We start from the raw sequence: 26,487 nt of genomic DNA on the forward strand, positions 1-26,487 counted from the left end.
TCACTTACACACCTCTTCCACCAGGGGGCGAAAGGCACTAAGAAGGGAACAGGGCCTGGATCCTTCAAGGCGCATGTGTGAAACACGTTGCCCTGGAAGTACTAAGTGCGTGTCATAACCATAGACCGTAGCTCGATGGGCATAGCTCATAACGCAGCATGATATATTATAACTCTATAATTATAACCCATAATTCTATGGTCGCGGTGAAAAACGTGTCATAAAGGAGGTAAAAAAAAATGGAGTCTGTACGGCTGAAGATAAATGAACACATGACGTCGGTGGGAGAGGAGATATTGTGTGTTTTGGACAAACAGCAGCGTGGTGCTGATGTTTGTTGTGTGAAGCTTGTCAGAGTGTTTGTGTTGGAGCGCCTCAGTGCGGCTGCAGAGTTCATGTGCAACCTCTTCCAGAGAGAGATAGAGACACTAGAAACTCTGCTGGAGAAACAAAACAAACTGCTGGACATTGATTTGGATATGGACATCGATCTACACACTGCAGGTATGTCTGTTACACACACAACATCAAACTACACACTGCAGCTTAGCTCCATTAATGTATACACTTTGTATGGTGTTCCAGTTCCAATTTTGTCTGCTCATTTCTTAGTGTCATCACTTCTAATTTCACTTGTTTAATCTGTATCCTGATTGAGTTCTCTGTCCTGGTTGGATACAATTGGAAATTAAACTGAAACTGAAACGAAAATGCATTTTCTGTTTAATAAAGAGGTGGAGAGACAAGGAGACTCCTGTTACTGAATAAACACTCTATAGCAATGAGTACTATCAAAATATAAAGCTATTTAACATTTATTTTAACCAAAGCAAATCACTTACCCTACCTGTAACTCTGATGTCACTATTACTCCTCAAATGTAACCGTATATTCTGTGCATTTTCTTTTTAATCCCGCGATTTTTGTAACCCTTTTTTTTCACCCGGTGCCAATTTCACCAGTCCCCCACAGCCTGGGGAGGCCAGGGCCGAGCTCATGCTTCCTTCAGTGCATGAGAGCTAACTGACCTTCTTGTCACCTGACAGGGGGGAGTTTCCCTGGTAGGACATAGCGCGTGGAAGGAACACGTTATTCCAACCAGTTCCCTTCCCCTCCATCAGGCGCCCCGGCTGTCATGGGGGAGGCGGTATAGTGTTCTGTGCATTTTAATCCGATCGGCGGTCATTTTCTCATAGAGTTATAATGTATAATGTGCAGAGTGCAATACACAAGCGTGGAGAACATTTAAAAAGATGGCCACCGATCAGATTAAAATGCTTTTTATTTAACAATACGGAAAATACGGGTACTTTGAGAGCTCCTACAGAATTGTAACATCCGTGGCCATGGGGTAAGAACTTTATATTTGAAATCTGAACGTTTATGTAGATGTATGGGTTGTAATGGAGAAAGTGCAAAAAACAGGTTGAAGTTCAGCCACGACGCTTGTGACGGACAATTGTCGTGTGATCCATGGATAGGTTTCATGGGAGGGAACTTTGACCAACTTTTCCTCCCGCCGTGGAGATGGCGACATTAAGACACTATAGGCATATAAATTAATGCTCAACATAATTGTATTTGTTGTTGTTGGTGCATAGCCTTTTTTTCCCCTTTCCTCCCGCCGTGGAGATGGCGAAATTATATGATTATAATGCTCAACATAATTTAATATATTTGTTGCTGTTGGTGCGATCTGTGTTTCCCAGGGGTGAAAGTGGGCCGAACGGTCCGGAACGCCGTTCCGTTAAAAGATTCAGGGCCGGAACGGCGTACCGGTAAGAAAAATGAGAAGGCAGCTGTCAAAATCCCATATTAAATAACCTGCCACAAACGCAAGAAAACATAATCTACTAACGTCAGATTAACATACAAAAATGTTATTAGTTAAGTTTTCAAATGAATCACTTCTGAATTGTTCCAGTGTGTTTGTGTCAGCGCAATCCGTGCCATTTGCAGGGTTTATTTATTCCACAGAGAGAAGTTTTGTCACTCGCGCGAGTCACGCAACAGACAGGAATGGGATCAGTTCACCTTGCAGGGTGGAGATCCAGTATAGAGTGGATACGGAAACGGCTTTTGTCCGTGCCTGTGTGTGTGTGTGACTGAACGACAAAATTAAATTCCACCAACGTTCAGAACATGTTTCTGATGTTGTGTCGGGTTTCACATGGTGTTCAGACCTTGATGTGCGCGCTGCCTCTCATTCACTCAGACAGAGACTGAGTGTGTGTCGTTGCGAGCGCTGCTCGGCAGTGTTCGCGTGTTGCTCCACTTGTTAATTAATTTGCTTCAGGTGTGTAAGCCCAGCGAAGCTTATTAAATTGGTCATTGGGCAAAAGCAGAGCCTCCGCGACCGTGTTAGTGGACAAACATAGCAGTAGTTGGGCGCTGTTTGGCAATACTTGTTGCTATAGAGCATGCTAATGAGTGTTAAGTGCCAACAAGTAACAACAAACAAATGTATGCTATTAGACGTACGCACACACACACACACACACACACACACACACACAGTGTAGGACAGTGGTTCTAAAAGTGGGGTCCGGGATCCCCAGCTAAATCATGGGTAGTTTGGAACCAAATGGACCCTTATGGGCCTGTAACTCAGAGTGTACAAATCAAACCAAATGGACCCTTATATGGGTCTGTAACTCGGAGTGTACAAACCAAATGGACCCTTATGGGTCTGTAACTCAGAGTGTCCAAATGGAACCAATTGGTCACAATTTTCAATGATAGGCCTTGTAAGAACCATTTGAGCCATTTTGTTTCTAAATTGATGATGTCACCACAGGGCTTGGTCAAGGCCAAGGTTGCCAGGGTTACAGAGTATTTAATCCTGTCTGTAATCAAGGGCAGGTGTTGCTGATAGGAGGCAAACAGTTTTTTGACTGTGTTTAGGAGGGCTGTTGGTTTATCCACCGTACGTTTAACTGTTATGTTTAATTGTGTTTATTATGTGTAGGCTGGAGTTATTGGCACAAAAGCTATAAGAATAAAAGCATTTATTTATGAACTTTACGTACGGACTTCAGTCTTTTTATCACACGTCGAAACAACCCTAGCTGTCGGCAACCAGTAGTGCCTAAAAGTATAGGGCTTTAGACACTACATGCCTACTGGAGAAACGTTTCAATAGCAGACTAGATTATTTTTTGGAAAGATTTAATGTTGCCTACTCTCAGAGAGTCAATATGGTTTTAGAACTAACAGATCAACATCTCAGGCATTGATGGAATCCATTGAAAGAATCACAGATGCAATTGGAATATTTATTGACCTCAAAAAAGCTTTTGACACTATATCTATCACAACATATTAATAAACTAAAAATGGTATTAGAGGCATTTTAGTAGACTGGATTAAAACAAAGTTATCTGGACAGACGTCAACCGTTTGTGAAGCTGGGCAAATACAGCTCAAATCATTTGGATATTGCTTGTGGCGTCTCCCAGCGGTCAGTATTGGGGCCCAAACCTTTTATTCTTTACATCAATGATATTTGCCAAGTTTCTAAGCCGCCGTCACTGGTACTTTTTGCAGTTGACACAAATATTTTTTGCTCTGGGGATTATCCAGATAATAATATAAAATAATTTGGAATAAACATGCAGTCCTTTTTCAAATTCAGTGTTTTTCAGAATGGATAAAACTGTTTTTTTTAATCGATCATATCGACGTTGGTTATATCGGTTACCGGCCATAGCAGCAATATATTATATTGGATATCGATATCGGCCAAAATGTCTCATCAGCTCACCCCTATGTAGGGGTGTTGAAAAATAAAGTTCCCCCCTTAGAAAAATGAATGCCCTCCTGCTGATTATAGACTGTAGCCGGCACTGACACACACACACACACACACACACACACACACACACACACACACACACACACACACACACACACACACACACACACACACACACACACAGTTATGGGATCCAATTGATGATCTCCACGATGGTGAATCTTAATCCATGTGGTCACATGAAGTCAGAGATCATCATTGGAGCCACACCGTTCCATGTGAATCCTGAGATCTACATGATTCTCACCGTTCTCTTATAGCAGCTGTGTTTCTTTTATTGCATATCGTTGCTGTCGGGCAGAAACCTTGTATCTCCTTATTATATTATTTTAATGTTTTTTTGGTAAATGAATGCTGTGATTCATCATACTACAGTGTCGCACAAAAGTAGCTAAAAGATAGATCTACAAGCTGTTGATCTGCTATTTTTTTATTTGAAATCTGAAAAAACTAACAGTTTGGACATAATAGGTTTCCACCTCACAGCAACAATATTATTATACCTACTTATAAAGTGTAACATTATATTGTGTTCCTTCATTCCAGACCAGTGTGTGGAGTCCAGTCTGCAGGTGAAGATCAGTTCTCCAGCCAGGACTGTTTGTATTAAACAGGAACCTGAAGACCACCTTAAACAGGAACCTGAAGACCACCTGAATCTCAGTAAGTTTTAAGCTCTCTCTCTCTCTCTCTTTTATTTATGAAAGTGGGCCGGTACTGAGGGTGTAAAGATGATTATGACAGTTATTGATTAAAGCATTTACAATGTGACTACATCAATGCATTGACCCCTGCATCTATCTGAATGTACCATGGATCGGACGATGGTTTGTTGTAAAAGTATTAATGGGTTCACTGAAGCGTTCTAGTTAATTCTACTTCAGTATTAACTATTCAGCTGCAGAAGACTCAATGATCTAACATTTACAAGTAATTACTTTCAAAAGAATAGGGACTGCCTCTCATTCACCTCTCGTTCAGCTTGTCTCACATCTTCTATGAGAGCTGCAATGTAAACAAACAACTGCCACACTATTTTCAGCACAGTCAGCGCCACAGTCGGCGCACCATCAAACGGAGGTACTGCAGTTGAGGTACAAGATTCGGGCGGCAGTGGCTCAGTGGTAGAGTGGCCGGTAGAGCGGCCAGTTGGGAACCATGAGGATCCCAGTTCGATCTTGGGCTCCCCCAGAGTTAGTGTCGAAGTGTCTTTGAGCAAGAAACTAATTTCTCCCGATGAGCGGTTGGTGCCTTGCATGGTTTGCTCTGCCATCGGTGTATGAATGTGTGTGTGAATGGGTTAATGTAATGCACAACCTATGTAAAGCGATTTGGATGAAAGCGCTATATAAATGCACCATTTACCATTTTAAGATGCAAACCTTTTACCAATGAGTTTCATTGTATCTTTGTCATAGACTTCCTGCACATACGTGTGTGTAAAGAGGAAGTTTCACCTGAAGAGGAGTGGAGCCCCAATCTGGTCCAGGGGGAACCAGAACCTCCGCAGATTAAAGAGGAACGGGAGGAGCCACTTGAAAGACCAGAAAAAGCTGACATTACGTTGACATTACTAGCAGTGAAAAGTATACATGATGATGAAAACAGAGAGACAGAGCCTGTAGCCAGCACCTCAACTGAACACATGAAAACACAAGCTGATGTAGAGGACTGTGGAACATCACAACCAACTAGTGATAACCAGCTCCTCTCTTCACACTGTTCTGAATCAGACACTGAAGACAGTGATGACTGGGAGGAGACTAGTGGAGATCAGTCAGCTTTAAACACACTGAAATTACAAAATATGGGAGGACAGTGCAAGCTGTCCCAGGACCTGACATCATTGAAACAAACTCACTCCATGAGGAGTCACACAGGGAAGAAAGGTTTTAGTTGTGAGTGTGGCACAATGTTTAATCAAAAGCAACATCTGAGGAGACACATAATGATGCACACAGGGGAAAAGCCCTTTGCTTGTAAAGTATGTGGTAAAGGCTTTGTTAGCACAAGTGATGTAAACAGACACATGGTGACTCATACAGGCGAAAAGCCCTTTTCTTGTACAGTATGTGGTAAAGGCTTTGCTCGGAAAAGTATTCTAAAAACACACATGATGACTCATACAGGCGAAAAGCCCTTTTCTTGTACATTATGTGATAAAAGGTGTGTTAGCACAAGTGATCTAAAAATACACATAAGGAGTCATACAGGTGAAAAGCCCTTTTCTTGTACAGTATGTGGTAAGGGATGTGTTAGCAAAAGTCATCTAAAAATACACATAATGTCTCATACAGGCGAAAAGCCCTTTTCTTGTACAGTATGTGGTCAAGGCTGTGCTCAAAAGGGTCATCTAAAAACACACATGAGGACTCATACAGGCGAAAAGCCCTTTTCTTGTACAGTATGTGGTAAAGGCTTTTGTCAAATGGTCAATCTAAAAGCACACATGAGGACTCATACAGGCGAAAAGCCCTTTTCTTGTACATTATGTGATAAAAGGTGTGTTAGCACAAGTGATCTAAAAATACACATAAGGACTCATACAGGCGAAAAGCCCTTTTCTTGTACAGTGTGTGGTCAAGGCTGTGCTCAAAAGGGTCATCTAAAAAGACACATGAGGACTCATACAGGGGGAATGTCTTTAGTATAAGACATAATATGATAATCCAGTCTAATCCAGGATGATAATGACAAGGATACTAAATCAGATGAATAACATAATCTGACAATATCAACATGTGTATCGATCTTCATTTGTCAGGATTTAACGGATTTAACATTCATATTCAATCATAGTCATCTAATAATTATTATGTTCTTTGATATGCAGTAAATAATGGTCCAGTAAAGTGCTGGCAAGCTGCTGGGTTTGTAGCTGTTCACTGTGCGTTGACAAGTGTGTTGTTTGGATTGTTACAATATCATAGCTCATAATATGGTAGATGCCAGGGAGACAGTGTACATCGTCACTTAGTTTGATTACATGTTTATATTCTACAGAGTATGTGTCTTTGTAGAGGTGTATTATAGACTCAGATGCCCTTTCATCCTTTGGGGGAAATTATGTTTTTGTTTTGTTTTGTTTAATAAAGGTTTCTACACTTCAGTTCCTCTTTGTGTGCTATATCATTCAAATATTCAACTTCTTCTTTATGCCCAGAATATAATATAAACTTTATTTATATAGCATGACAAGGATATCCACAGGTTCTGTAGAAATGTGTAGCAATTGTACCTGCCCTAAGCCTAAATAAAGTAGCATATATTTTGAACCTTGTAACCAAGGGGCCAGCCTGACGTATTTACAATGAGGCCAATACTGAAGAGAGACAGTTCATATGAATGGCCTGTATGGCGCTGTTTTACCCCTGCAGGTGTCAGAAGGAATATTGTCTCATTGTAAGCGGATGGGTTTTTGACAAACTTTAGACTAGATTTTCTTACCTTAATTAAAACTGTCATAAATTCTATATGCTTCCAGTCGCTAGTTTAAAGTCTCCTTTCAATCATCATGATATGCATTTTGCTAAATTATGGTCCCATTTCTTCTAAAATTGACGATAAAGTAGGCAATGCTCCAGGAGGGGCGGGACGATTTGATTGACAACCTACACAACCAATAGCATTCATTCCCCGCGCCCGATCTTGATTGACAAGCTACCCAACCAATAGCCTTCTTTGGGGATTGTTTTCCGGTTCCCTGGTCACATGTCTGGTCTCAAGCAATAGCGTTTGAGTTCCGACGTGCCCAATGGTATATATTAAAGATGGCAGATTGCACGTTCCTGAACAATCGGCTTCATTTACGGTCTGTAGAAACCAATGGGTGACGTCACCGTTCCCTTCGTCCATATTTTTTACGGTCTATGCTTGAAACACACGTCTCTGCTCTTTTAAACCTGATGTTGGGTATTCTGAACTGTGAATTGTGTGGTATTCTCTGAGTGAGACTCTTAGGGTGGAATAGCCTGGTATTCTGTTCTGGGCCTAAGTGCCCTGGTTAAATATTAAATATAATTTGTACAATCCAGTTGATTAAATGCCCCTTGTTAAGTCACATGACTATATTCCAAAATACATACAATTCAAAATGTGACGCATTGTGAGTTTGTATATTAGCTATTTTCACTATTCTTGAAATAGGGTTCAAGTGGTTAATTCATCTAGTAATGAAATAATAGAATATGTCCTATGCCTGTGTAGAATACTGAATGTTGCTTGTATTTACAATTTGGGCATTTATCAGAAGCTCTTATCCAGAGTGGCTTACGTGCAAGATCAGAGTAAATATCATGAACCATTAGTCAACAAATGAAATGAAATGGTCATTGACAGCAATTTAGCCTTACTAGTTGTAACTATAGGATTTATTGCTCCTTAGCTTGAACTCAACTTTATCAAAGGATATGTGTAAATATGCTGTTGTCAATATGATCATGATTTAACCACTTGAACCCCAGCATATATGTTGTGGGGGGGGGGGAGGGGGGCATTAGCCAAAGTTAGCCGATCTACAAGCTCAAAACGTTTCACGCTGTGAGCTTGTAGATTGGCTTTTTTTCTGCAAAGAGATTTGGTGTAGACTGAAATAAAGTGGTCAAAGTGAACTCAGGCCCAGTTTACTTCTGGTGTCCAACCAGTTAGGATACAATAGGCAGCAGTGCTGACACATGTTTACCTCTAGAGGGCAGTCTGTCCACATATTCTGAGAGGTGTAGCGCCAGTGTTCATATATTATGTTCAATGGTGTAAGAAGTACACAAAGGCCTACTCAGATTGTTACTCAAGTAGGTAGGAATACCACATTGTAAGAATACGTTGTTGAGTCAAAGTACAAAAGTATTAGCATAAGTAGGCTAAAGTAGGAAAAGTATACTCATTATAAAAAGTGCTCATTATGCAGGAGTTTTGTGCTCATTATTCAGAATTTGTTTTCAAATGTTCTCTTTCAAAAATAGCAGCTCTGCAAGCTACTACCTAACGCATCGCAATGCAATGTTTTGGGAGTTTGTAATTCCACTATTCTTTGAATAGCTGAAATATGAAAGATGACTCATTTTGGTTAATGTAGGTTTTGCGAATATGATCTAAAATCTACAAAGTAAACTGTTATTAAAGTTTTCAAATAATTGCCCTGGAGTAAAAAAGTTCAAGCCTCTTCATCTGAGATGTAGTGAAGTAGGATACTAATTAAAAAATTGCAAAAGCAGCAGATCGTCAAGCTCGAAATGCGGCGCGAATCTGCAACTTTTGATGCTTTTGTGTGACGCTGTATGGCGTTAATTTAAGAAAAAACACAAAAAGTATAAATATGGAGATAAGAGATTTCTGCCCGACAACAATGATATCAAGTATCAAGAAATGGAAATACTCAAGTAAAAGTTCCTTGAAATTGTAATTAAGTAAATACTTTGTTTACTTTCCACCACACGTTTCCCTAAAGAGAACAGCAACCCCCACATCCATGTACACAATGACATCATTGTTTTATATAAAAGTGCAATTTACAGAAATCTTTTTTTTGCAATCTAAGGAATGATTTACAGTGGTGACCTTTTAACAGGGGCGGAAATCTGGCTTGAGGCTTGTGCACACGCGAAATCTTTATTTTTTTTCTTCTTCTTTTTTTTCTGGTTACTTTGACATTGTGTTAGCCTGGTTCCAGACGAATCTGCCTTTGCAAAATTGCATGCACTTTAGCCCTCGGCAGATTAGGTCTGGCCCCCCTCCATAGAGATTTCATTTCTCTCCCTCCTCAGTTGTGCGGAACCAACCAGGGCCCAGTATTCAAATGTAGGCGGGCTTATCAACAAGGAAGTACTGCTCTGATTGGTTCGTACAAGGAAGCACTGCTCTGATTGGTTTAAGTCTAACCAATAGAGTCCGTTTGGATCTTTTTGTAACCGCCCCTTGGAAAAAAATCTATCGTTGATAGGGACCAGACTAATATCCAAGCAGTGTGTCGTGTGATATTGTCTGGCCACGCGAGGCTAACATTGTGTTATGTTAATTCTTCACTATAATAATTACTTACGATGCACAAGTCGGTTTAGGTTCTATTAAATAAGTATTTTTAATCATTTAAACATTTATTTTTATTATTCTAAAATTGACTGGGGGGGGGTCCAATCTAAAGCTAAGGGGAGACGCTCCATTTCCTGTATTTGAATTGTTTCTGTTCATGAATGGTGAAATAATGACGGGACTAATTGACAGAAAAAAAAAACAAAAAAAGATTATATTACATGTCAAATTAGAGGCTGTGAGATATGTTGGGATAAGAGTATCACAGAGAAATCATACAAGGACTCTCAGTAAAAGCTCCGCTCTCAATTGATTGATTGATTGATTGGATACTTTATTAGTCAAAAATGTAACGGCACGTGGTACAGTCAGACATAAAGGCTAAAAGGCTACCTTGTTTCGATTGTGGTCCTATGTATTCAATTCATCAACAGAGCATACAAATAACACAATAACACATGGCATCAACGGCGGCAGTGCATGACACCTCCTTTCTATGCGAAATTGCATTTATCTCCCCTTGTGGTCTTCAATATAATTCCCCTAAAGTTGCTGAATTCATGTAACTCATTCATGTTTGCCTGTATGACTGAGTTTCATGTTGTGACTTGAAAGGTTTAGTTCATGTCACCTGTGACAGTGAGAGAGAGAGGAACTTGCTCCTAGAGGAGAATCTATGCTTGGAAACAGTGATGTGATAAACACATGTGTAGTTTCCTTGGTGGTTGTGGTCTGCTTCAGGAAACAGGAAGTGGGCAGAGTGATTGACAGCTGGCTGGGTGTGGGTGTGTGTTGTGTTGGATCCAACGAAGGTGAGGTGGAAGGACCCTCCTCTGTACTGTGGCTGGACGGAGCAGCTGATGGTGAAGTTGGTACCCTCCAACACCTGCAGCCCCTGCTGCTGGCCCTCGGAAACCCCGTTTAGGGAGGGGAAGAGGGTGATGTTTGGCTTAAACACCTGTTACAAGAGAGGAGATTGGCTGAAATCATCATCATCATCATCATCAAGCACACGCATATGTGTACGTGGAAAGATGAATATACACAGATAGATAGATAGATAGATAGATAGATAGATAGATAGATAGATAGATAGATGATAGATGAAATAAGAGACTATATATATTACTGTCATTATTGAAGTTATTGTTTGTTACCTGAACAGGTCACCTTTAGTCTTTCCGTGGAACTACCAGGCCGCATTTTTCCACACTCCCTCAGTGAAGATTCAAATCCAACACAGGATGGTCTAATCAACCAAACATGTTCATGTGGCTGGCTAGTATACTTTTTTTTTAAAGCAGCAGAGCCACAGCCCAGCTGTCTACACACTACAGACGCTGACCTCAGGTTCATGTTATCAGGATCCAGTGGGCGCCACTCTCTGTGGTGTTTCATCTCCAGGGTACCAGTACAGCGACTGGTTCCTCCCACCAACCTGACAGCACCAGGCTCTGCACAGAAGACCAGAGCATAAACAGTAAAAAGTTACTTTGATTAAATTTAAATCTACAGAAGGGGTCTTCAACAGTGGGTCCGGGACCCCTACGGGGTCCTCAGAGTTACTACAGGGGGGCCGCCAAATCTTTGTGTGATTTTTTGTTTTTCCAATAACCACTTGAACCCTAGCATCCCTATTCTGAGGCAAACTTTAGCCAAAAATAGACGATCTACAAGCTCACAACACCTCCCGTTGAAAAAAATCTATGAAAATGTTTGAATCTGCAATGCAATTTAAAAAAAACATGTAATGGGGGGTCCCTGCTTCATCGTCTCTCTCTCTCAGCTAAGGGGTCCTTGGCCTGAAAAACGTTGAAGACCCATGATCTAAAGTGCAGCTTGTCTTTTACCTGAGCAGGTGAGTTGAACAGTCTTGTCAGGTGAGCATGTGTCTCTCGTTGAGTCTGAGGTTTCACAGTCCAGGAGAACAGACTCGTTGCCTTCACACTGGAACTCTTTGGTCCACATTGGAGGATTCACCTCCCCATAGAGCGCCCCCTGGAGGACTGCAGGAGCCCCACAGCCAAGCTCCCTACAGACCACCTGTGCATCCTGCTGGTCAAAGTCACCTTCACACACTGAGACCCACGACTGATCAGACTTCACCTCCACTCTGCCTGAACATAAACCAGTGCCATTCACCAACCTCACAGACTCTGGAGAGAGAGAGAGAGAGAGAGAGAGAGAGAGAGAGAGAGAGAGAGAGAGAGAGAGAGAGAGAGAGAGAGAGAGAGAGAGAGAGAGAGAGAGAGAGAGAGAGAGAGAGAGAGAGAGAGAGAGAGAGAGAGAGAGAGAGAGAGAGATTGAAAAAAAGATAGAGGTGGGGAGACATTTTAGCTAAATAGCTAAAATACCAGATGTATAAGCTCACAGCAAGTACAATCACTGCACCTTGTGAGCTTGTACATGCATTTCCATAAGGAAATTTATTTTATTCGGAAATATATTTAATTCAGTCTGACTGTAAGCCGGGATAAAACTAGATAGATAGATAGATAGATAGATAGATAGATAGATAGATAGAAATAAGAGACTTTATAGATTACTGTCATTATTGAAGTTATTGTTTGTTACCTGAACAGGTCACCTTCATTTTGTAGGCGGAATCGTCAGACCTGAGAAACTGTGTTTTTCCACAGTCCTTCAATGAAGACTCAGATCCAACACAGGAAGGTGCAATAAACCATACAGGTCCAGACACCAACCGACGACTCCTTCTTGTTGAAAGAGCGGAGCCACAGTCCAGCTGTCTACACACTACAGACGATGACTTCAAGTTGTAGAAAGATTTACCATCCAGTGGCCTCCACTCCCCCTGGTGGTTCATCTCCAGAATACCAGCACAGTGACTGGTTCTTCCCACCAACCTGAAATGATCAGACTCTGTAGCACAGAGAAAATAGAATAAAAGTAATATTACTTTGATTTGAACAAAACCTTTTAGGCTGCAATATATACGTTTTAGTTGTTTGTTCATCTATGTTTACCTGTTATGTGGTGTGTTGGTTTACCCTGGATAGCTGAAGAGAAAAAATGTAAAATAAATGAGTTTAACACATTGACTGCGAGGATCGACCACCAGAGAGCAGCAGAATGACACCTTGATGACTCGCTGTCCCCCCCCCTCCCGTTTGAGAGCTTGTAGATTGGATTTGAGCACTCATAAAATCCATAGAAATTTTCGCTTGCATAAAATATTCGTACACATGCAAATTGTCATTTGAAGTTATGAAGTATAAACAATTCTTCTTGTGCAAGTGACCGACTATTTCCATACAGACAGACAGACAGACAGACAGACAGACAGACAGACAGACAGACACACACACACACACACACACACACACACACACACACACACACACACACACACACACACACACACACACACACACACACACACACACACACACACACACACACACAGAAGGGGGTGCATCAGGACACAGTACAAAGCTCAACTCATCATTCATTTGCGAACTTTGACGTTAATGATTAATCCAGGATCTGAACAAGATTTTCTGATTGTCTTCTGACACGACTTGGCAAAAAAACAGGAAAACATTTAAAGACACATCGTCCCTCTAGAAGGAGACCTTAATAGTTCACTATGTGACGCATACTGTAACCTGTTATAAACTGACATTATCTAACACAGACAGAACCCATGAGCAGAATGCAGCCCCATGTGCGTGCAAAGTAACAATAAGAGACCTTAACATTTCACTATGTTACACATAACCTGTCATATTATATTACATTATAGTTATAATATATTATAATATAATATTATAAAACAGACAAAACTCATGAGCAGAAAGCAGCCCCTGTCCCGAGCTGATAATCCCTGGTCACACGTCACCACTCAGGGCTTGTGTCAATCTAAAACATGTCATCGTTGTGAGATCAGCCAGTCTCACATGGTATCAGGAGGTGGTGGATTATTAGATCTATACTTACAATGCAGCTCCATGGTCAGGAGCAGAGAGGCCACACTCAGCCACAGTACCATCTTCATCCTGCTGTCTGTTCCTGTGTCTGCTGAAGCTCCACAGATATACATTCACCCACTGAACTCTGACACTATGTCCTCATACACTCCCTATTAATCTGTTTCCTATGCTGTGTGGGCATCACATCCTGTCGATTCCATTGGATATCATTGGTCATCTGACCAGTTTCATTGGATTTCATTGGATCAAATCAACGGGAAGTGATGACCACACAGCCTAGGAAACAGGTAAATATCCTCCCCAAATACACTCCCCCAATCACTCATGCAGGCTTTCTCCCTAGCCCCACTGCTGAAAGACGGACCGAACAAAAAACAATAGATGGACGGGCACTCGGGCAGCAAGTCACCTTCCCCCAACAACTCCTCCAAACATGTCCACTGTTGGGGCATCACAAACGGCATGCACATTTCTGTTAGAGCCGCGGTGATTAATCGTCCATTGCTTTAGAAAAGATGACTGGGGTGGGCAAGTGGACAATTCACACCCTCAACAACTCAACAACACCTGAAACAAAATGAGTCACCAAAAAGCTTCTATATCTCATTTGAGAGAGATTTAACTTAATGTTTGAACTACTATTAAATTCTAGACATTTTCAAGCGCAAGCCCCGTTGTCTCATGCCGTAGTACTGGGGTCCAGGCCACTACGGCCACTACATATTGTATAACATTGTGTTGCAGATTAAACTTTTTCATAGATAGCTTCATAGACTGTCATCAGCGTTGTGTACATTTATATTTTGTTTGTTTGTTTACACATTATATTTTCTGTTGTTGGATGTTGGATTCATGTTTAACCACTTAAACCCTCAATATTTTTGGCCAGTCTTATTCATTATTCAAGTATTCTTTTTTTGACTCAGGCACTGTAGAAATTCTGCACAGGACAGTTTTTATCAGTGTTTGGAGGTAAATAAAATAAAAACCTACATTCTTGGACTTCGTCAATTCTTGGAGCCTTGACCATTCAGCCAACTTACAAGCTAATGTATAAAAGAAGGCAAGGACATCTACAGTATATGAAGGTACACACACTAGGTTGCAAAATTTGAGAGCTTGTAGATTGGATTTGAGCACTCATAAAATCCATTGAAAGTTACACTTGCATAAAATATTCATACACATGCAAATTGTCATTTGAAGTCATAAAGTATAAACAATTCTTGTTGTGCAAGTGACCGACTATATATGTCCATACAGACAGACAGACAGACAGACAGACAGACAGACAGACACAGAGGGGGGTGCATGACACAGTACAAAGCTCAACTCATCATTCATTTGCGAACTATGACGTTAATGATTAATCCAGGATCTGAACAAGATTTTCTTATTTTCTTCTGACACGACTTGGCAAAAAAACAGGAAAACATTGAAAGACACATCGTCCCTCTAGAAGGAGACCTTAATAGTTCACTATGTGACGCATACTGTAACCTGTTATAAACTAATATTATCTAAAACAGAGATGCACCAAACAGATATCAGTATATCAATCATGGTGTCTCTAGTTCTTAATCTGCCAGGTCAGTGGATCTCTATGGGTTTGGGGACCTAGGGGTCCTTGGCAGGGTTCCAGGGGGTCCCCAGTTAAATGATTGATAGTTAATCATCATCATTCCAATATATTCAAATAAATACAATAAGATATCTTTTTTATTTGATTAAATAATTTCACTGTGATCTCCATACCTACAGCACATAGACGGTAAAGGTATTATTTGGACTGAATCATTCCTAATAACAAACTATCCTTAGATTTGGGTTCCAGAGATAAACATCTTGTCAAATGGAGTTATGTGGTCTAATGCAAATCTAATGTGGGGTCCTTGAAATTAGAGAGTTTGAGAATCATATGTAGATCAACGACAACCAAGTCTAGATACTCTGATGTGTAACAATAAGGTATATATGTGTGTGTGTGTGTGTGTGTGCGTGTGTGTGTGTGTGTGTGTGTGTGTGTGTGTGTGTGTGTGTGTGTGTGTGTGTGTGTGTGTGTGTGTGTGTGTGTGTGTGTGTGTGTGTGTGTGTGTGTGTGTGTGTGTGTGTGTGTGTGTGTAGCTATGCCCCCTTATAGCAGCCTCATCAGAGACAATAAAAGCTTGACCTTCAGTTCAGATCAAACACACAACTCACAGTGAGGGAGGACAGACGGTCTTTCCATAGCTACAGGAGGCTCTATCTTCACTTACACACCTCTTCCACCAGGGGGCGAAAGGCACTATAGGGAACAGTGCCTGATCCTTCAATGCGCATGTGTGAAACACGTTGCCCTGGAAGTACTAAGTGCGTGTCATAACCATAGACCGTAGCTCGATGGTCATAACTCATAACGCAGCACGATATATAATAACTCTATAATAACTCATAACTCTATGGTCGCGTTGAAAAACGTGTCTTAAAGGAGGTAAAAACGTGTCAAATGGAGTCTGTACGGCTGAAGATAAATGAACACATGACGTCGGTGGGAGAGGAGATATTGTGTGTTTTGGACAAACAGCAGCGTGGTGCTGATGTTTGTTGTGTGAAGCTTGTCATAGTGTTTGTGTTGGAGCGCCTCAGTGCGGCTGCAGAGTTCATGTGCAACCTCTTCCAGAGAGAGATAGAGACACTAACTCTGCTGGAGAAAGAAAACAAACTGCTGGACATTGATTTTGATATGGACATCGATCTACACACTGCAGGTATGTCTGTAGCCCTAGAATGTCTGTAATCTTACATACATTTCATGTATTCCAAATACACAGTCTGTCATAGATCCCTCTGGACGACGCGTTGTGTAGTCACAATCTGCACGGCCGTAAAAGTGCTCTAAACTCCGTCTGTACTCACCCAATAATTCATTTCTAAGACTTTGAGTCAGATATTGTCCTCTAGTTTCATATCCATTTGAAAGTTCTGCCAGAAAACGTGTGTTTAGTGAAATATCTCCACTTTTCCACGAGCTGCACACGGACGACTTTCTGGGCCAGACTTAAGTGAAGGACCGAATTTATCAAAACTTCCTCTGATCACCACAAACCAGTGTTGTGTTCTAGGTTTTTTCGGAGGGTATACGCTACGATACGATGCGCGTGGCCGTGGGTATACGCTCTCGAGTTTTTAATGGATGAAATGGTTATTAGACTGTATACGCTTCTTCCCAAAATAATCTGGACTGTGTACGGCGTATACAGCATCTGACGGTAGAACACACCACTGTCACAAACGTCATCACAAATTGACACAGGGAAGCACAACCGAATGGGGCACACAATTTGACAGGTACGTTGTGATTGGTGCGGGGTAATGAATCACATCACCTGCCAATTGTGTGCCCAAACATTTGTGCGTCCTAAAGAAAGTTTAGATATATACAGTCCTGCACTCATTCCAGTCCCCTCGCCCGTACAGAAAGTCGTCCGTGTGCAGCTCGAGGAAAAGTGGAGATATTTTACTAAACACACGTTTTCTGGCAGAACTTTCAAATGGATATGAAACTAGAGGACAAATATCTGAATCCAAGTCTTAGGAATTAATTATTGGGTGAGTACAGACGGAGTTTAGAGCACTTTTACGGGCGTGCAGATCGTGACTACACAGCGCGTCGTCCAGAGGGATCTGTGACTGTGTATTTGGAATACATGAAATGTATGTAAGATAGATCACAGACATTCTAGGGCTAGTATGTCTGTTACACACACAACATCAAACTACACTGCAGATATGTCTGTTACACACACAACATCAAATTACACACTACAGGTATGTCTGTTACACAGTACACACACACACACACACACACACACACACACACACACACACACACACACACACACACACACACACACACACACACACACACACACACACACACACACAGAGTTATGGAATCCAATGGTGTAAATATGTCTCCACAATGGAGAATCTTAATCCATGTGGTCACATGAAGTCAGAGATCATCATTGGAGCCACACCGTTCCCATATGAATCCTGAGATCTACATGATTCTCACTGTTCTATTACAGCAACTGTGTTTCCTTTTTTGCATATCGTTGGTGTCGGGCAGAAACCTTGTATCTCAAAATGAATGAATAAATCAAATGAATGCCCTAATTCATCATACTACAGTGTCACACAAAAGTAGCAAAAATAGCAGATCTACAAGCTTTTAATCTACTATTATTGAATTTGACATCTGAAAAGTAACAGTTTGGACATAATATGTTTCCACCTCACAGCAACAATATTATTTTACCTACTTTATAAAGTTTAATATCATAAATATCTATAGTCTCTATATTGTCTAGTCCTTATTCATGTCACATCAAAGTCCTTATTATTAAATTCTTTATTCATGCCACAAAGTCCTTATTATTAAAGTGCGTATTGTATTCCTTCATTCCAGACCAGTGTGTGGAGTCCAGTCTGCAGGTGAAGATCAGTTCTCCAGCCAGGACTGTTTCTATTAAACAGGAACTTGAAGAACACCTTGAACAGGAACCTGAAGACCACCTGGATCTCAGTAAGTTGTAAGCACTCTGAGGGTGTAAAGATGATTATGACGGTTATTGATTTAAGCATTAACAATGTGACTACATCAATGCATTGACCCTTGCATCTATCTAAATGTACCATGGATCAGACGATGGTTCATTGTAAAAGTAATAAAGGGTTCACTGAAGCTTTGCAGTTAATTCTACTTCAGTATTAACTAATCAGCTGCAGAAGACTCACTGATCTAACATTTACAAGTAATTACTTAAAAAAATAATAGGGTCCGCCTCTCATTCACCTCATTCAGTAGAGATGCACCGATTGAAAAATCCTTGGCCGATACCGATTACCGGTTTCTCAAAAGTCTGACCTGCCGATACCGATTTTCTATCTAAGAACTAAACAACTAACTAGAATTTTTCAGGCCAAGTACAAGTACTTAATTTTGCGTATTTGCCAATATAGAGTACCAATAAGATTAAACCAGGAAAATAACACTTATGCCATATCATAATAGTACATTATCCACAATCACAGACGATATCCAGTCTAATATCATGATATGGCTATAATATTGATGCCGTAACTATACAACGAAAGGCCTAAAGTGATTACAAAAAGAAGAAGAATTTGTAAAATAAGTCAAGTCAAGTCAAGTCAATTTTATTTATAGAGCACATTTAAAAACAACCAAAGGCTGACCAAAGTGCTGTACAACAGGGTTAAAATACACACACAAAAAAAAGCATCAAATACATACACAAGCAAAAAATACACAGGACAAAATCAAAACAGGAAGAACAGCAATATATACAAAAAAGCAATAATACAAAAATCATAGCAAAAAGGCAAGTAGCATAAAAGAGAAAAAGTGGGAGCACGTGGACAGGTGTCCAACAATTTCTACTATTTACTAGTTTACAATTTAAAAGGCCTGGGAGAACAGGTGCGTTTTTAGACTGTTTTTAAAATTTTCCAAAGAGGGTGCAGCCCTAATGGATGGTGGTAGATTATTCCATAGTCTTGGGGCAGCAGCCGAAAAGGCACGGTCCCCTTTTGTTCTCAGGCGGGTGTGTGGGACTTTGAGGAGCCCTAGATCCGCTGATCTTAGTGTCCTAGTGTTGTCGGGGGGGGGAAGCATCTCGGAAATGTAGGGAGGAGCCAATCCATGGTGGGCTTTATAGGCGAATAATAGAATTTTAAAATCTACTCTAAATTTGACTGGAAGCCAGTGAAGGGATGCCAAAATGGGGGTGATGTGGTCCCACCTTCTGGTGCCAGTCAGGAGCCTTGCAGCCGCATTTTGGACGAGCTGCAGTCTGGAAAGGGAGGTATTAGAGACACCTGCATACAGTGAGTTGCAGTAATCTAGGCGGGAGGAGATGAGGGCATGAATTACTTTTTCCAGGTCAGGGGTTGATAGGAAGGTTTTTATTTTGCTAATTTGTCTGAGTTGAAAGAAGGCACCTTTAATAACGGCATTTATTTGTTTGTCGAATTTGAGATCAGAGTCCAGGATTACACCCAAGTTTTTGACATGTGGTTTGCAAGTCAGTGGGCCAAGGGAGGTGGTGATGATGTTTGTTTTATGAGGGGAGCCAAAGAGAATGATTTCAGTTTTATTGTCGTTGAGCATGAGGAAATTGTCTGACATCCAGGATTTTATGTCTGTGAGGCAGTCTAGCAGGGGATCCAGTGAGTGTGTGTCATTTGGTTTGAGGGGGACATATAACTGTGTGTCATCGGCATAGAGGTGGAAGGAGATGCCGTGTTTCCTCATAATGGAGCCCAGGGGGAGCATATACAGTGAAAAGAGGATGGGGCCCAGGATTGATCCCTGGGGGACCCCGCAGGAGAGGGGGGCGGAGGAGGATGAGGTGTTGCCAAGCTCAACTATGAAGGACCTTTCTGCCATGAAAAACAAATTAAATAGACTACTACTGTAGTCTATTTAATTTGTTTTATTTGTACCATTGCTGTCATGGCTGTCACTGTTATAGAGTTGCATTATTATGGCAAATTATGGGTCCATATTGAGATCAGTTATTAAAATGTTTTTTTTTGAAAATGGTAATCCTTTTTAACAAAAAAATCTTATGTTAATGCAAAATTATTTTCTTATTTTGACTAAAAGCAAAAATAAATAAATAAGGTTTTCCCATTCAGACACGCATGTATGTCTGCATTTAATTGTTTTCAAGGTGAGAAATTGACCTTATGTCACTAATCATGGGGTCTTCAACAGGAGGTCCGGGACCCCTAGGGGTTCCTCAGAGTTACTACAGGGGGGCCGCCAAATCTTTGTGTGATATGATATTTTTTGGGGTGGTGTAACCGCCCCCTATAAGTGATTTTTGGACACTGACCAATGCTGCACCGTGATTGGCCAATAGTCTACAACGCAGTCTACAACCCTAACCCTTCCACAGTCAATGCAAATCTATACTTTTGCAAAGTCAGCCAATCACATTACAGCTAGTGTCATCACCACTACCTGTAATGTGATAGCAGTATGGACTTAAAAAAAAGTAATTTATCCTTTTTTTTAAGTGAGTCATGTTGTGATGACCACACACCGCCCACTTCACACTGGGTGTGATTTTTTACATTAACCACTAGCATCCCATTTTTGAGGAGGACTTAAGCCAAAAATAGCAGTTCTACAAGCTTTTGGCAAAGACGTATATAGGTGTAGAGGGGGAAAAAGAAGTTAAAATAAAAAATCACACCCAGTGTGAAGTGATCGGTGTTATTTAAGGATCACAGTGATGGAAGCTCACTTCAGACCACGCACTTTTTTTAAGTGCGTGGTGCTATTTATAGGTTATGAATTTCATCATGTCATCTGGGACTTATGTTACACTACTCTCTGGTCTGTTGCTCAGTGGACTTTGTTAAACTTTCGGACGAGTCTTAACGAGCTTTAATAGGCTACAGCTGGATAGATGACAAGACGTCTGTAGGCACATGAATTAAACCAGCGGTGGACTGTGGATGGATGATGATCACAACGTCTTTTTGAGTTGTTGTTGGAAGCTGCTTACAGCATTAAGGACTTTTCAGATGGCCCCTAGTAATTTATTTGGAACAAAAAGCAACCCCGCGGGAAGGAGCAGCATACTGTCTACTCTACTGGGAGAAGTGCACACGCATGCGCGTGCACACACACACACACACACACACACACACACACACACACACACACACACACACACACACACACACACACACACACACACACACACACACACACACACACACCACCCATACCGTCTTTTCAACAACGTAGGCAAAGAGAGACAGGGGGTGATTTTTCTTTGGAACTGGCAAAAATAAAAGGGATGTTTATAGTTTTTTTTCTGTAGCCTGCATTAGCTTTTACAATGCTGTTGTCTGTCACTGAAAGTAACTGCATGGACCGTCTGAGCAGCCTGTTGACGCACTTACTGCCTTTAAACTCTCAGTGATGGACCGACCGACAGCCACGGCATTGAGGCTATAACTGCGCGCTGCATTATGGAATATATAATATATCCCATATTATATATATATATATTCGATATATGTATCCTTATATTTCAAAGGTAAAATCAGCACCATCTGTAGGCTGTCACTTCTTGCTAATGTTTACCGAGTCGACTCGCACGATTTGATCATCATGCTGTTGCTGCACAGTGCCCATGCCGTATCAATTTGACCGACATAAAATCGGAATTTATGACAGTGACCGACCGAGCACCGATCCAGCCGGTTTGACCTAAAACCGGCTTTTTTAATCGGCGGCCGATTAATCGGTGCATCTCTATCATTCAGCTTGTCTCACATCTTTTATAAGAGCTGCAATGTAAACAAACAACGGCCACTATTTTCAGCACAGGCTGCAGTCAGCGCACCATCAAATAAAACATTTGGAAGATGTGGGCAAAGAGTAATCTTGTTGCCACAGCTACTTTCTGAATTACTCTTGGTTCTTACCCTGCTGGGTGAAGATGAGATGTTGTCTCTGTCATTAAACGGACATCCAGTGTCCTGGAGCAGTCGAGTTAATCTGTTTCCCAGCTGCACACTCGAGTTTTGGGGAGGTTTGTTCGTAGTTCTCCCTTTGGCCACTGTTGAAGGGGGGTAGAAGACGCTGTATGCCGGGGTGGTAGCGCAGGCCAGCCGGTCATATCTGTAATCTCAGGGCTCCGAGTTCTGCCAGTTATTCGTACTTTCATTTCATTTGGCTCTGCACCAAGAGTGTTCCAGGAGAAGACATTGTCCTGTGCACGGTTCTCCGGTTTCTCGGAAGCCACGTTAGTGCTACAGTAGGTGGCTGTTTGTTGGCACAGTCTTGTCCGTTGCTCTGAGTCTGTGGTATCCCATATTGTTGATTCACTTCCACATTCACTCTTAATCGGTGTAATTCCTTTTCCAGCACTGCAATCATTTGAAGCAGTTTTTGATAATCCTCTGCTGAAATGGTCGGGAACATCCTGTAATGTATGATGAGTCGATCAGCCCGCTCCATATATGGAGTAGTCTGACACTATCTGACATCATCGTAGTGACATTAGGACCGCAGCCGACATGTATATAAGGGCTCGATGAGCATTGGTTGAGGGCAGTTCCAGAGTGACCCGAGAGACATTAACTCCTTACAGAGAGAGACACATTTCTAGTTTCTCAAAGAAAAAGAAAACATGGATATCAGCAGAAGAATGTAAGCACAGGGGAGAGCAAGCAGCAAAGCGTACACTAGGGCTGCCAGTTCTCTATAATCCCATTCGAATTTCAATGCTTTATTTTCGGCCTACAGGAGACTTTGTCTGTCGGTCGGTCGGTCGGTCGGTCGGTCGGTCTGTCCCTCCTTTCCTCTGCACACACGTCATGCGAAGTCCGGCCATTCAGATTTCAACCACTAGGGGTCTGGCAGTGCTCTGAGGAGCACTTTTTCTAGTTTTTGAGTGGTGCCAACCACTCCTACATTTGACTTTGTCCGTGTGTCCGTATGTCCGTCCGTCCGTATGTCCGTCTATCCGTATGTCCGTCCGTATGTTCAAGCTTCACGTGACACGTGACAATATGTTGTCACGTGTCACGTGACAACATATTGTTTCTGATTGTTGCGGATGCAACCAGTTACACCTTCAAAGGCACCACTCTCTTCACACTGGGTGTGATTTTTAATATACAAATACATTTGAATATTTCATATTATATATAATTATATACAATAATGTATAGTAGTACAATAATAAACACACACGTGCACACATACAATTGCTCTAATAACAGGCCTAACAAAATAGTGAGGGTTATGGCTTTAATTTCTGTTCATTTTCAGGTTTTTTGATAAGAGGGGAGAACTATTAGGCAACAACTTCTTATCGCACGCATATGTCTACTCTGTGCGTTCCTGCCTACTAGTGCCTGTTTTTTATTTCGATGTTCAACGGTGCTGCGCAGAGAACACAGTTGACCTACAAGCCCACACTGCGTTGCATCAGCCAAGTGTTGTGGTCTTGCAGATCGGCTGGGGCGGAGCTACACTACTCAATTGCATGTTGAAGGAAGAACAGCTGTGCTAGTTCGACAGATAGAGAGAAGCAGAGCTGATTAGCTGAGCTTCCTCTACATTACAGACGGATAATGTTAAAACTTTTGCTGTGGTCATAAATAAAATGTAACTTTCAAGTGACGGTTATAGGGGGAAACTTTAAGGAAGAAAGGAGTTTTGCCTGCCTCTGCGCTGAACCAGTGTGACCAGACACACACACACAAACACACAGGTGCACGGTGCTGTGTTGTGCACAACACAGACACATTGGGTGGTTTTCTGTGTGCTAACTTTCTATGTGCAGTGCATGCACTCAAACTTTATTGTTGATCATGCGTGACATGATGAAAGCATTTGTTTTCGCATTGGTAACAGTTTGGACTTAATAGGTTTCCACCTCACAGCAACAATATTATTACACCTACTTATAAAGTTGTATATTATAAATATCTTCATGCCACATCATAGTCCCTATTATTAAAGTCCTTATTCATGTCAAAAAGTCCTTATTATTAAAGTGCGTATTGTATTCCTTCATTCCAGACCAGTGTGTGGAGTCCAGTCTGCAGGTGAAGATCAGTTCTCCAGCCAGGACCGTTTCTATTAAACAGGAACCTGAAGACCACCTTAAAAAAGAACCTGAAGACCACCTTAAACAGGAACCTGAAGACCACCAGGATCTCAGTAAGTTTTAAGCACTCTGTCTTTATTTATGTTATTGGTGAAAGTGGGCCAGTACTGAGGGTGTAAAGATGATTATGACGGTTATCGATTTAAGCATTAACAATGTGACTAAATCAATGCATTGACCCCTGCATCTATCTAAATGTACCATGGATCGGACGATGGTTCGTTGTAAAAGTATTAATGGGTTCACTGAAGCGTTCTAGTTAATTCTACTTCAGTATTAACTAATCAGCTGCAGAAGACTCACTGATCTAACAGTTACAAGTAATTACTTAAAAAATCTCATTCAGGTTGTCAGGAGGAACCACAACCTCCACAGATTAAAGAGAAACAGTAGGGGCTACTTGAAAGACCAGAAGAGGCTGGTGGGTCAACGTTGACATTACTAGCAGTGAAAAGTGAAGATGATGATGAAAACAGAGAGACAGAGCCTGTAGCCAGCACCTCAACTGAACACATGAAAACACAAGCTGATGTAGAGGACTGTGGAACATCACAACCAACTAGTGATGACCAGCTCCTCTCTTCACACTGTTCTGAATCAGACACTGAAGACAGTGATGACTGGGAGGATCAGCCAGCTTTAAACACACTGAAATCACACAAGACAAAAAATGTGGGAGGACAGCACAAGCTGTCGCAGGACCTGACATCATCGAAACAAACTCACTCCATGAGGAGTCACACAGGGAAGAAAAGTTTTAGTTGTACAGAATGTGGCAAAATGTTTAATCGTAAGGCACATCTGAATAGTCACACAATGACTCACACAGGGGAAAAGCCCTTTGTGTGTACAGTTTGTGGTAAAGGCTGTGCTCTCAAGAGTAATTTAAAAATACACATGATGACGCATACAGGCAAAAAGCCCTTTTCTCGTACAGTATGTGGTAAAGGATGTAGTCAAAGTGGTGAGCTAAAAACACACATGAGGACTCATACAGGCAAGAAGACCCTTTCTTGTGCAGTTTGTGGTAAAAGCTTTGTTGGAGCAGGTTATCTAAAAACACACGTGATGGCTCATACAGGGGAAAAGGCCTTTAGTTGCACAGTGTGTGGTAAAGGCTGTGCTCAAAAGGGTGATCTAAAAAGACACATGAGGACTCATACAGGCGAAAAGCCATTTTCTTGTACAGTATGTGGTAAAGGATGTAGTCAAAGTGGTGAGCTAAAAACACACATGAGGACTCATACAGGCGAGAAGCCCTTTTCTTGTGCAGTTTGTGGTAAAAGCTTTGCTGGAGCAGGTAATCTAAAAACACACATGAGGACTCATACAGGTGAAAAGCCCTTTAGTTGCACAGTTTGTGGTAAAGACTGTGCTCAAAAGGGTGATCTAAAAAGACACATGAGGACTCATACAGGCGAAAAGACCTTTTCTTGTGCAGTTTGTGGTAAAAGCTTTGCTGCAGCATGTAATCTAAAAGCACACATGAGGGCTCATACAGGCGAAAATCCCTTTTCTTGTGAAATGTGTGGTAAAGGCTATGCTCAAAAGAATAATCTAAAAACACACATGAAGATTCATACAGGCGAAAAGCCCTTTTCTTGTGAAATTTGTGGTAAAGGCTATGTTCAAAAGAATAATCTGAAAATACACATGACGACTCATACAGGCTAAAAGTATTTTTCTTGGACATTATGTCGTGAAAGTTAGCACAGGTCATCTAAAAACACTCAGGATTACTCATACAGGCGAAAAGTCCTATTCACTCTAATCCAAGATGACAATGACAAGGATACTAAAGCAGAGGAATAACATAATATGACAATATCAACGTGACTGAATATAACAAATGAATAGTTTCTTGTGATTGATTTTTGTTTTATCTCATGTATTATTTTCTATTCAACACGATTTATCTTTATAGCATTATTTCCCAGCTAATTTACTTCCTCAGTTACTCATGGTACAATATGAGCATCACTTT

The 26,487-nt window shown here is 41.2% G+C and overlaps 1 protein-coding gene across 1 annotated transcript in view; it reads left to right on the forward strand.

Annotated features, from left to right (window-relative positions):
• Nucleotides 1-14,175: 14,175 nt before the first annotated feature.
• LOC311063012 (uncharacterized protein) overlaps nt 14,176-26,487 on the forward strand; it is a gene marked incomplete at both ends in the record, with an annotated part of 43,187 nt that continues 30,875 nt past the window's right edge. Inside the window, one exon of the mRNA XM_084082229.1 lies at nt 14,176-14,268. Within this exon, the coding sequence (XP_083938355.1) occupies nt 14,176-14,268 (93 nt within the window). The remainder of the gene's footprint in view (nt 14,269-26,487) is intronic.

The sequence above is a fragment of the Gymnoscopelus microlampas genome (assembly GCF_963454915.1).
Source record: "Gymnoscopelus microlampas genome assembly, chromosome: 16".
Taxonomy (NCBI): domain Eukaryota; kingdom Metazoa; phylum Chordata; class Actinopteri; order Myctophiformes; family Myctophidae; genus Gymnoscopelus; species Gymnoscopelus microlampas.